This window comes from Nerophis lumbriciformis, linkage group LG07, assembly GCF_033978685.3.
Source record: "Nerophis lumbriciformis linkage group LG07, RoL_Nlum_v2.1, whole genome shotgun sequence".
Lineage (NCBI taxonomy): Eukaryota > Metazoa > Chordata > Actinopteri > Syngnathiformes > Syngnathidae > Nerophis > Nerophis lumbriciformis.
The window spans coordinates 49,001,549-49,014,881 of NC_084554.2; the positions used below are offsets into that span (position 1 = coordinate 49,001,549).

Below are 13,333 nucleotides of genomic sequence, written 5' to 3' on the forward strand. Positions count from 1 at the left end.
TTATTATTATTATTTATTTTAGACATGTATCTCATGCGCACAAGAAAGTTTCTTGTGCGCACGAGATACATGTCTAAAAAAAACAAAAAAAACAAAAAAAAACTTTCTCGTGCGCACGAAAAACTTTTTATAAAGTTATAAAATTAAAAAAAAAAAAAAATATTATTATTATTATTATTTTTAGACATGTATCTCGTGCGCATGAGAAAGTTTCTCGTGCGCACGAGATACATGTCTAAAAAAAAAAAAAAAAAAAAAAAAAAACTTTCTCGTGCGCACGAAAAACTTTTTATAAAGTTATAAAAAATTTTTTTTTAAATAATATTATTATTATTATTATTTTTAGACATGTATCTCATGCGCACGAGAAAGTTTCTTGTGCGCACGAGATACATGTCTAAAAAAAACAAAAAAAAACTTTCTCGTGCGCACGAAAAACTTTTTATAAAGTTATAAAATTTTTTTTTAAAATAATATTATTATTATTATTTTTAGACATGTATCTCGTGCGCATGAGAAAGTTTCTCGTGCGCACGAGATACATGTCTAAAAAAAAAAAAAAAACTTTCATGCGCACGAGAAACTTTTTATAAAGTTACATAATTTTTTTTTTTAAATAATATTATTATTTTTTTTAGACATGTATCTCGTGCGCACGAGAAACTTTTTATAAACTTATAATTTTTTAAAATAATTTTATAATATTATTATTATTATTTTAGACATGTATCTCGTGCGCACAAGAAAGTTTCTCGTGCGCACGAGATACATGTCTAAAAAAAACAAAAAAAAACTTTCTCGTGCGCACGAAAAACTTTTTATAAAGTTATAAAAAAAATTTTTTTAATAATATTATTATTATTATTATTTTTAGACATGTATCTCGTGCGCATGAGAAAGTTTCTCGTGCGCACGAGTTACATGTCTAAAAAAAAAACAACAAAAAAAAAACTTTCATGTGCACGAGAAACTTTTTATAAAGTTACATAATTTAAAAAAAAAAAAAATATTATTATTATTATTTTTTTTTTTAGACATGTATCTCGTGCGCACGAGAAACTTTTTATAAACTTATAATTTTTTAAAATAATTTTATAATATTATTATTATTATTTTAGACATGTATCTCGTGCGCACAAGAAAGTTTCTCGTGCGCACGAGATACATGTCTTAAAAAAAAAAAAAAAAAAAAAAAAAACTTTCTCGTGCGCACGAGAAACTTTTTATAAAGTTATACAAAAAAAATATTTTTTTATAATAATATTATAATTATTATTATTTTTAGACATGTATTTGTGCGCACGAGATACATGTCTAAAAAAAAAAAAAAATAATAAAAAAAATGTTTTCCCCCATGTCCCTTTAGGGGTTCCGTATTTCTTCTTTTTTTATTAAAATTCCAAAAATGTCTGTTTTTGAATGACATTTGGCACTTAATGCTGCGTGGGCGTGGCTAGTTAGCGGCACACGTTGTCGGAGTAAAAGGCGCTCCATGTAGAAATCAAGTTGGGAAATAATTGAGCTCCGACATAAATAAAGAGCAATAAATTAAGATGACGCGGTGGCTAAGTGGAGATCCAGACCCGTCTAGGCGGCATGACGTCCGGTTGTCTCTGGTAAGTTTGTGAAAAGAGTTGGAGAGATTGGCGGCGCTACCAGGCGGGGGCGCCGTTGCTCTCCAGCACGCCGTACATCTCGGCCAGCTTCTTGAAGCGAGGCCCCCAGTCGTTGAGGTGGTCGTAGTCGTGGTCGCCGCCCGACGCGCCCGACTGCAGCGAGCTGAGGGACTCGGCCACAGAGCCCTCGCCCTCGTAGGCGTACGTCTGCAGGGAGTCATAGGGCGGGGCGCACGTGTCCATGTCCGCCTCCTGGAGCTTGGACAGGACGTACCCTTGGACGTTGCTGCAGTCGCCTCCAACTCCGCCTCCGACCCCGCCTCCGACTACGACCCCGCCTCCGACCCCGCCTCCGACCCCGCCTCCGACTCCGACCCCGCCTCCGACCCCGCCTCCTGCCAAAAGGCAGGGGACGTAGCGAGAAAGACTCTGGATCTCGGGCAGCATGTCCTGGCGGGTCTTGCCCGGGTGTGGCTGCACCTCACGTGGGTTCCACAAGGCGGCGATGTCGAAGGCCTCCGTGTCCTCCTCGCCGCCGCCTTCGTCGTCGTAGCGCACGATGTTCTCGTGCACGTTCTCCTCCTCGTCGCACAGGAAGGGCTTCTTGCGCTGGGCGTGCAGCGACAGCATGAGCAGGACCATGGCTGCTGAGGAGAGTGCTTTTGTCAGTATAGAGGATCTTTGACCAGCATTTTTTGCAGTAGGACCTTAAAAACAGGAGAGTGCTCCTGTCAATATAGAGGATCTTTGACCAGCATTTTTTGCAGTAGGACCTTAAAAACAGGAGAGTGCTCCTGTCAATATAGAGGATCTTTGCAGTATGTCCTTAAAGAGAAGAGTGCTCCTGTCTATATAGAGGATCTTTGACCAGCATTTTTGCAGTAGGACCTTAAAAACGGGAGAGTGCTCCTGTCAATATAGAGGATCTTTGACTAGGATTTTTGCAGTACGACCTTAAAAACAGAAAAGTGCTTCTGTCAATATAGAGGATCTTTGACTAGCATTTTTGCAGTAAGAGCTTAAAAAAAGAAGAGTGTTCCTGTCAATATAGAGGATCTTTGACTAACATTTTTGCAGTGGGACCTTTAAAACAGGAGAGTACTCCTGTTGATATAGAGGATCTTTGACTAGCATTTTTGCAGTAGGACCTTAAAGCAGGAGAGTGATCCTGTCAATATAGAGGATCTTTACAGTATGTCATTAAAACAGGAGAGTACCCCTGTCAATATAGAGGATCTTTGACTAGCATTTTTGCAGTAGGACCTTAAAAAACAGAAGAGTGCATCTGTCAATATATAGGATCGTTGACTAGCATTTTTGCAGTAAGACCTTAAAAAAACAGAAAAGTGCTTCTGTCAATATAGAGGATCTTTGACTAGCATTTTTGCAGTAGGACCTTAAAAAAACAGAAGAGTGCTTCTGTCAATATAGAGGATCTTTGACTAGCATTTTTGTAGTAGGACCTTAAAAACAGATGAGTACTTATGTCAATATAGAGGATCTTTGACTAGCATTTTTGTAGTAGGACCTTAAAAAAACAGATGAGTGCTTCTGTCAATATATAGGATCTTTGACTAGCATTTTTGTAGTAGGACCTTAAAAACAGATGAGTGCTTCTGTCAATATAGAGGATCTTTGACTAGCATATTTGTAATAGGACCTTAAAAACAAAAGAGTGCTTCTGTCAATATAGAGGATCTTTGACCAGCATTTTTGCAGTAGGACCTTAAAAACAGAAGAGTGCTCCTGTCAATATAGAGGATCTTTGACCAGCATTTTTTGCAGTAGGACCTTAAAAACAGGACAGTGCTCTTGTCAATATAGAGGATCTTTGCATTATGTCCTTAAAGAGAAGAGGGCTCCTGTCAATATAGAGGATCTTTGACCAGCAGTTTTGCCGTAGGACCTTAAAAAACAGAAGAGTGCTTCTGTCAATATAGAGGATCTTTGACTAGCAGTTTTGCAGTAGGACCTTAAAAAAACAGAAGAGTGCTTCTGTCAATATAGAGGATCTTTGACTAGCATTTTTGCAGTAGGACCTTAAAAAAACAGAAGAGTGCTTCTGTTAATATATAGGATCTTTGACTAGCATTTTTGTAGTAGGACCTTAAAAACAGACGAGTGCTTCTGTCAATATAGAGGATCTTTTACTAGCATTTTTGCAGTAGGACCTTTAAAACAGGAGTGTACTCCTGTCAATATAGAGGATCTTTGACTAGGATTTTTGCAGTAGGACCTTAAAAACAGAAGAGTGCTCCTGTCAATATAGAGGATCTTTGACTAACATTTTTGCAGTAGGAGCTTAAAACAGGAGAGTACTCTTGTAAATATAGAGGATCTTTGACTAACATTTTTGCATTAGGACCTTAAAACAGGAGAGTGATCCTGTCAATATAGAGGATCTTTACAGAATGTCATTAAAACAGGAGAGTACCCCTGTCAATATAGAGGATCTTTGACTAGGATTTTTGCACTAGGACCTTAAAGCAGGAGAGTGCTCCTGTCAATATAGAGGATCTTTACAGTATGTCATTAAAACAGGAAAGTACCCCTGTCAATATAGAGGATCTTTGACTAACATTTTTGCATTAGGACCTTAAAAGAGGAGGGTGCTCCTGTCAATATAGAGGATCTTTACAGTATGTCCTTAAAATAGGAGAGTATTGTTGTCAATGTAGAGTTTTTTTTTACTAGCATTTTTCCTGTGGGATCTTAAAAACAGGAGAGTGCTACTGTCAATATAGAAGGCTCTTTGACTAGCATTTTTGCAGTAGGACCTTAAAAACAAAAGAGTGCTCCTATCAAAACAGATTAGAAGATCTTTGACAAGCATTTTTGCATTAGGACCTTAAAGCAGGAGAGTACTCCTGTCAATATAGAGGATCTTTGACTAGCATTTTTGCAGTAGGGCCTTAACAGAAGAGTTCTCCTGTCAATATAGAGGATCTTTACAGTATGTCCTTAAAACAAGAGAGTACTCCTGTCAACATAGAGAATCTTTGACTAGCATTTTTGCATTAGGACCTTAAAAACTGGAGAGTGCTCCTGTTAATATAGAGGATCTTTGACTAACATTTTTTGCATTAGGACCTTAAAACAGGAGAGTACTCCTGTCAATATAGAGGATCTTTGACTAGCATTTTTGCAGTAGGGCCTTAACAGAAGAGTTCTCCTGTCAATATAGAGGATCTTTACAGTATGTCCTTAAAACAAGAGAGTACTCCTGTCAACATAGAGAATCTTTGACTAGCATTTTTGCATTAGGACCTTAAAAACAGGAGAGTGCTCCTGTTAATATAGAGGATCTTTGACTAACATTTTTTGCATTAGGACCTTAAAACAGGAGAGTACTCCTGTCAATATAGAGAATCTTTGACTAGCATTTTTGCATTAGGACCTTAAAAACAGGAGAGTGCTCCTGTTAATATAGAGGATCTTTGACTAACATTTTTTGCATTAGGACCTTAAAACAGGAGAGTGCTCCTGTCAATATAGAGGATCTTTACAGTATGTCCTTAAAATAGGAGAGTATTGCTGTCAATGTAGAGGTTTTTTTTACTAGCATTTTTGCAGTAGGACCTTAAAAACAGGAGAGTGCTCCTGTCAATATAGAGGATCTTTGACGAGCATTTTTGCAGTAGGACCTTAAAAGAAGAGTTCTCCTGTCATTATAGAGGATCTTTACAGTATGTCCTTAAAACAGGAGAGTACTCCTGTCAATATAGAGAATTTTTGACTAGCATTTTTGCAGTAGGACCTTAAAAACAGGAGAGTGCTCCTGTCAATATAGAGGATCTTTACAGTTTTTTCTAAAACAGAAGAGTGCTCCTGTCAATATAGAGGATCTTTGACCAGCATTTTTTGCAGTAGGACCTTAAAAACAGGAGAGTGCTCCTGTCAATATAAAGGATCTTTGCAGTATGTCCTTAAAGAGAAGAGTGCTCCTGTCAATATAGAGGATCTTTGACCAGCAGTTTTGCAGTAGAACCTTAAAAAAACAGAAGAGTGCTTCTGTCAATATAGAGGATCTTTGACTAGCATTTTTGCAGTAGGACTTTAAAAAAACAGAAGAGTGCTTCTGTCAATATATAGGATCTTTGACTAGCATTTTTGTAGTAGGACCTTAAAAACAGAAGAGTGCTTCTGTCAATATATAAGATCTTTGACTAGCATTTTTGTAGTAGGACCTTAAAAACAGATGAGTGCTTCTGTCAATATAGAGGATCTTTGACTAGCATTTTTGTAGTAGGACCTTAAAAAACAGAAGAGTGCTCCTGTCAATATAGAGGATCTTTGACTAGCATTTTTGCAGTAGGAGCATAAAAAACAGAAGAGTGCTCCTGTCAATATAGAGGATCTTTGACTAACATTTTTGCAGTATGACCTTTAAAGCAGGAGAGTACTGCTGTCAATATAGAGGATCTTTGCCTAGCACTCACGCAGTAGGAGCAGGAGAGTGTCAGGCTAAGGTGTGGTCATGTTTCCTCACCCAGTAGCACCAAGATGCAGGCCAAGATGGCGATGAGCGCCACCCTGCTGAGGCTGCTGTGTAGTCCGTAGGCCTCGCCGTCACATGACATCACGTCGCCATCGCCGTCGCAGCTGCACACACGCACCGTTAGTGTGCTAGTGCTGCTCTGCACCGGCTGCTCGCCGTCCGTCACCACGATGGGGAGGTGGAAGACGGCCTGCTGGCGCTGGGACCAACCGCCGCGCCGCGTCAGGATCCACGCCGTGTTGTCTAGGGTGCAGGGGGCGGGGCTTAGTTGGCTTTGACATAACACGCAGGATTATGCAAACCTGGCACTTGAGCGACTAACAGCAGCAGATTCCTAAAAACAGCTTGCTAAATAGAGGATCTTTGACCAGCATTTTTGCAGTTTGCCCTTAAAACAGGAGAGCGCTCCTGTCAAGATAGAGGATCTTTGCAGTATGTCCTTAAAAACAGTCAATGTCAATAAAAAGGATCTTTGACTAGCATTTGTGCAGTACCACCTTAAAACAGGAAAGCATTTTTGTCAATATAGAGGATCTTTGACTAGCATTTGTGCAGTACCACCTTAAAACAGGAAAGCATTTTTGTCAATATAGAGGATCTTTGACTAGCATTTGTGCAGTACCACCTTAAAACAGGAAAGCATTTTTGTCAATATAGAGGATCTTTGACTAGCATTTTTGTAGTACGACCTTAAAACAGGAAAGCATTTTTGTCAATAGAGAGGATCTTTGACGAGCATTTTTGCAGTTTTCCCTTAAAACAGAAGAGTGCTCCTGTCAAGATAGAGGATCTTCACAGTGTGTCCTTAAAAACAGTCAATGTCATTATAAAGGATCTTTGACTAGCATTTGTGCAGTGCCACCTTAAAACAGGAAAGCATTTTTGTCAATATAGAGGATCTTTGACTAGCATTTTTGTAATACGACCTTAAAACAGGAAAGCATTTTTGTCAATAGAGAGGATCTTTGATGAGCGTTTTTGCAGTTTTCCCTTAAAACAGAAGAGTGCTCCTGTCAAGATAGAGGATCTTTACAGTGTGTCCTTAAAAACAGTCAATGTCAATATAGAGGATCTTTGACCAGCATTTTTGCAGTATAACCTTAAAAACAGGAAAGCATTTTTGTAAATGTAAAGGATCTTTGACTAGCATTTTTGCAGTAGGACCTTAAAACAGGAGAGTACTCCTGTCAATATAGAGGATCTTTACAGTGTGTCCTTAAAACAGGAGAGTGCTCCTGTCAATATAGAGGATCTTTGACTCGCATTTTTGCAGTAGTACCTTAAAACAGAAGAGTGCTTTTGTCAATATAGAGGATCTTTGACTAACACTTTTGCAGTGTGTCCTTCAAAACAGAAGAGCGCTCCTGTCGAGATAGAGGATCTTTACAGTATGTCCTTAAAACAGGAGAGTGCTCCTGTCAATATAGAGGATCTTTGACTCACATTTTTGCAGTAGGGCTTTAAAACAGAAGAGTGCTCCTGTCAATGGAGGATCTTTGACTAACTGTCCATAAAAACAGAAGAGTGCTTTTGTCAATATAGAGGATCTTTGACTAACACTTTTGCAGTGTGTCCTTCAAAACAGAAGAGTGCTCCTGTCGAAATAGAGGATCTTTACAGTATGTCCTTAAAACAGGAGAGTGCTCCTGTCAATATAGAGGATATTTGACTCGCATTTTTGCAGTAGGACCTTAAAACAGAAGAGTGCTTTTGTCAATATAGAGGATCTTTGACTAACACTTTTGCAGTGTGTCCTTCAAAACAGAAGAGTGCTCCTGTCGAGATAGAGGATCTTTACAGTATGTCCTTAAAACAGGAGAGTGCTCCTGTCAATATAGAGGATCTTTGACTCGCATTTTTGCAGTAGGGCTTTAAAACAGAAGAGTGCTCCTGTCAATGGAGGATCTTTGACTAACTGTCCATAAAAACAGAAGAGTGCTCCTGTCGAGATAGAGGATCTTTACAGTATGCCCTTAAAACAGGGGAGTGCTCCTGTCAATATAGAAGATCTTTGACTCGCATTTTTGCAGTAAGGCCTTAAAACAGAAGAGTGCTCCTGTCAATATAGAGGATCTTTGACTAACACTTTTGCAGTGTGTCCTTAAAAAAAGAAGAGTGTTCCTGTCAATATAGAAGATCTTTACAGTATGTTCTTAAAACAGGAGAGTGCTCCTGTCAATATAGAGGATCTTTGACTCGCATTTTTGCAGTAGGGCCATAAAACAGAAGAGTGCTCTTGTCAATGGAGGATCTTTGACTAACTGTCCTTAAAACAGAAGAGTGCTCCTGTCGATATAGAGGATCTTTACAGTGTGTCCTTAAAACAGGAGAGTGCTCCTGTCAATATAGAGGATCTTTGACTCGCATTTTTGCAGGAGGGCCTTAAAACAGAAGAGTGCTCCTGTCGATGGAGGATCTTTGACTAAGTGTCCTTAAAACAGAAGAGTGCTTCTGTCAATATAGAGGATGTTTTACAGTATGTCCTTAAAACAGGAGAGTGCTCCTGTCAATATAGAGGATCTTTGACTCACATTTTTGCTGTAGGGCCTTAAAACAGAAGAGTGCTCCTGTCAATGGAGGATCTTTGACTAATTGTCCTTAAAACAGAAGAGTGCTCCTGTCAATATAGAGGATCTTTACAGTATGTCCTTAAAACAGGAGAGTGCTCCTGTCAATATAGAGGATCTTTGACTAGTGTTTTTAGAGTATGTCCTTAAACCAGCACAGCGCTTCTGACAATATAAACGATCTTTGACTAGCATTTTTGCAGTAGGACCTTAAAACAGGAAAGCATTTTTGTCAATATAGAGGATCTTTGACGAGCATTTTTGCAGTTTGCCCTTAAAACAGAAGAGTGCTCCTGTCAAGATAGAGGATCTTTACAGTGTGTCCTTAAAACAGTCAATGTCAATGTAGAGGATCTTTGACTAGCATTTTTGCAGTAGGACCTTAAAACAGGAGAGTACTCCTGTCAATGTAAAGGATCTTTGACAAGCATTTTTGCAATTTGCCCTTAAAACAGGAGAGTGCTCCTGTCAATATAGAGGATTTTTTACAGTATGTCCTTAAAACAGGAGAGTGCTCCTGTCAATATAGAGGATCTTTGACTCACATTTTTGCAGTAAGGCCTTAGAACAGAAGAGTGCTCTTGTCAATGGAGGATCTTTGACTAACTGTCCTTAAAACGGAAGAGTGCTCCTGTCGATATAGAGGATCTTTACAGTATGTCCTTTAAACAGGAGAGTGCTCCTGTCAATATAGAGGATCTTGGACTAGTGTTTTTACAGTATGTCCTTAAAACCAGCACAGCGCTTCTGTCAATATAAACGATCTTTGACTAGCATTTTTGCAGTACGACCTTAAAACAGGTAAGCATTTTTGTCAATATAGAGGATCTTTTGCCCTTAAAACAGAAGAGTGCTCCTGTCAAGATAGAGGATCTTTACAGTGTGTCCTTAAAACAGTTAATGTCAATGTAGAGGATCTTTGACTAGCATTTTTGCAGTAGGACCTTAAAACAGGAGAGTACACCTGTCAATGAAAATAATCTTTGACAAGCATTTTTGCAGTTTGCCCTTAAAACAGGAGAGTGCTCCTGTCAATATAGAGGATCTTTGACTCGCATTTTTGCAGTAGGGCCTTAAAACAGAAGAGTGCTCTTGTCAATGGAGGATCTTTGACTAACTGTCCTTAAAACAGAAGAGTGCTCCTGTCAATGGAGGATCTTTGACTAAGTGTCCTTAAAACAGAAGAGTGCTCCTGTCAATATAGAGGATCTTTACAGTATGTCCTTAAAACAGGAGAGTGCTCCTGTCAATATAGAGGATCTTTGACTCGCATTTTTGCAGTAGGGCCTTAAAACAGAAGAGTGCTCCTGTCAATGGAGGATCTTTGACTAACTGTCCTTAAAACAGAAGAGTGCTCCTGTCAATAAAGAGGATCTTTGACTAACACTTTTGCAGTGTGTCCTTAAAAACAGAAGAGTGCTCCTGTCAATATAGAGGATCTTTGACTCGCATTTTTGCAGTAGGGCCTTAAAACAGAAGAGTGCTCCTGTCAATGGAGGATCTTTGACTAACTGTCCTTAAAACAGAAGAGTGCTCCTGTCAATGGAGGATCTTTGACTAACTGTCCTTAAAACAGAAGAGTGCTCCTGTCAATATAGAGGATCTTTGACTAACACTTTTGCAGTGTGTCCTTAAAAACAGAAGAGTGCTCCTGTCAATATAGAGGATCTTTGACTCGCATTTTTGCAGTAGGGCCTTAAAACAGAAGAGCGCTCCTGTCAATGGAGGATCTTTGACTAAGTGTCCTTAAAACAGAAGAGTGCTCCTGTCAATATAGAGGATTTTTTACAGTATGTCCTTAAAACAGGAGAGTGCTCCTGTCAATATAGAGGATCTTTGACTCGCATTTTTGCAGTAGGGCCATAAAACAGAAGAGTGCTCTTGTCAATGAAGGATCTTTGACTAAGTGTCCTTAAAACAGGAGAGTGCTCCTGTCAATATAGAGGATCTTGGACTAGTGTTTTTACAGTATGTCCTTAAAAACAGCACAGCGCATCTGTCAAGCGGATCTTTGACTAGTATTTTTGCAGTATATCTTTAAGAACAGCAGGGAGCTCCTTATATGGAGGATCTTTGACCATCATACAGTATCTGCAGCTAGGCTTTAAACCAGCGGCACACTCCTGTCAACATAGAGGATCTTTGAGGGGTGATCACCTTGGTTGTCCCGCAGGGTGAAGTTGGGGTTGCTGGCGGCGTGGGGGGCCACGGCGTAGGAGAAGTGATGTCCACTTGGGGGCTCGTCCGGGTCCACCGCCGTCACCGCCTGGATGAGCTGCGGGGGGGAACCAGGAACCAGGAGTGTCAGCCAGGCGCGCAGGCCACAAAAACCCAGACGCGGGAGTCCCGGGTCACCTGTCCCGCTTTGGCGTTGTCACACACGTAGGCCTCCAGGTAGTCGGTCAGGGACGGAGCGTTGTCGTTCACGTCCTGGATGCGGATCGCCACGGCGACGCTGGAGATCTGCGCGGGGTTTTCTGCACAGGATGATTCCCCGCGTGAGCACGTGCAAAGGAGTTTGCCATGGCAACACAGGAGCAGAACGCTATTAATTAGGCCAATTAATGCCTCTTTGCAAATAGCCACCAGGGTCTCTCCGCTGACAGCCGTGGCTGTAGGCAACCTCCCGTCACAATCTTCCCTTTCATGGTCAATTAGGTACGTACTCATCTCCATGGCCAGCACGCTGATGTTGTGCCAGCCCAGCTGCTCGCGGTCCAGCAGGCGCAGCGTGGTCAGCGCCCCGGACCTGATGTCGATGTAGAAGAAGCGGTCTGGGTCTGTGGACCTCTCGATGGAGTACCTGCTCACACACAAACATGGCGCCTCACTCACACATCCAAGCATGCAGGGGCCATTTTCATATTTCTATATATACTTTTTTTTTTAACCTTTAGGGCTCAAGTTTAGTCCCAGAGACCCGGAAGGGTCCCAGTCACAAAAATTCTTCGGATCACTCTGTTGATATAAAGTTTGTATTTATTTATTTATTTATTTTTGTCCTTTTTGTTCAAGAAAACCCTCTTTTTAATAGCAAACACAAAATATGCATTTTTTTCCCACCAAAAAAAAAAAATATTTCAAAGAGGAAAATTAATTGGAGCCTTTAATATGTCAATAATTTATAACAACATTGATTTGATTATTTCTTGAGCAATGACTGTTTAGAAAATAAAACCCCACTAAAACCCTGCAGGATCCAACAAGGCCCCACTCATATTTTTTTTAAAATATAAATCATATATTTTTTATTTATTTTTTACTTTCAACACTTAAATCTGTAAACCAACTTCAGATGTTTCTGTCAATACAAAGTTTTATTTTTTATTTTTTATGTTTTGTGCACTTTTTGCTAAAGAAAACCACATTTTTATGGCAAAAACACAAAATATACAAAAATTCCCCCCCAAGAATTTTGGGGAATATTTAATGTGAAGTAATTGGAGCCTCAAATATGTCAATAATTCCTTCATTAAAACATTGATTTTAATTCATTATTTGCACACATTTAGTGCCTAATTCGAACACATTTAGTGCCTAATTTGCACACATTTAGTGCCTAAATTGCACATATTTCATGCCTAATTTGCAAACATTTAGCGCCTAATTTGCACACATTTAGTGCCTAATTTGCACACATTTAGTACCTAAATTACACACATTTAGTGCCTAAATTGCACATATTTCGTGCCTAATTTGCACACATTTATTGCCTAATTTTCACACATTTAGTGCATAATTTGCACATATTTAGTGCCTAATTTGCACACATTTAGTGCCTAATTTGCACACATTTAGTGCCTGATTTACATACATTTAGTGCCTAAATTGCAGATATTTTGTGCCTAATTTGCAAACATTTAGTGCCTATTTGCACATATTTAGTGCCTAATTTTCACAAATGTTGTGCCTAATTTGCACACATTTAGTGCCTAATCTGAACACATTTAGTGTCTAATTTGCATACATTTAGTGCCTAATTTGCAGACATTTATTGCCTAATTTGCACATATTTAGTGCATAATTGGCACACATGTAGTGCGTAATTTGCACACATTTAGTGCCTAAATTGCACATATTTCATGCCTAATTTGCACACATTTAGTGCCTAAATTGCACACATTTAGTGCTTAAATTTCACATAGTTCGTGCCTAATTTGCACACATTTAGTGCTTAAATTGCACACATTTAGTGCCTAAATTGCACACATTTAGTGCCTAATTTGCACACATTTAGTGCCTAATTTGCACACATTTAGTGCCTAATCTGAACACATTTAGTGTCTAATTTGCACACATTTAGTGCCTAATTTGCACACATTTAGTGCCTAATTTACATACATTTAGTGCCTAAATTGCAGATATTTTGTGCCTAATTTGCACATATTTCGTGCCTAATTTGCATACATTTAGTGCCTAATTTGCAGACATTTATTGCCTAATTTGCACATATTTAGTGCATAATTGGCACACATGTAGTGCGTAATTTGCACACATTTAGTGCCTAAATTGCACATATTTCATGCCTAATTTGCACACATTTAGTGCCTAAATTGCACACATTTAGTGCTTAAATTTCACATAGTTCGTGCCTAATTTGCACACATTTAGTGCTTAAATTGCACACATTTAGTGCCTAAATTGCACACATT

At 39.2% G+C, this 13,333-nt stretch overlaps 1 protein-coding gene across 1 annotated transcript in view; it reads right to left on the reverse strand.

Moving 5' to 3' along the window:
• Window positions 1-1,355: 1,355 nt before the first annotated feature.
• Window positions 1,356-13,333, reverse strand: part of LOC133609385 (cadherin-20-like) — a 222,932-nt gene continuing 210,954 nt past the window's right edge. Inside the window, exons 9-14 of the mRNA XM_061964931.1 lie at window positions 11,348-11,484; window positions 11,037-11,158; window positions 10,839-10,956; window positions 6,106-6,357; window positions 2,024-2,260; window positions 1,356-1,954 (exon numbers count right to left, since the gene is read on the reverse strand). Coding sequence (XP_061820915.1) covers window positions 1,653-1,954; window positions 2,024-2,260; window positions 6,106-6,357; window positions 10,839-10,956; window positions 11,037-11,158; window positions 11,348-11,484 — 1,168 coding nt within the window. The 3' untranslated portion in view covers window positions 1,356-1,652. The remainder of the gene's footprint in view (window positions 1,955-2,023; window positions 2,261-6,105; window positions 6,358-10,838; window positions 10,957-11,036; window positions 11,159-11,347; window positions 11,485-13,333) is intronic.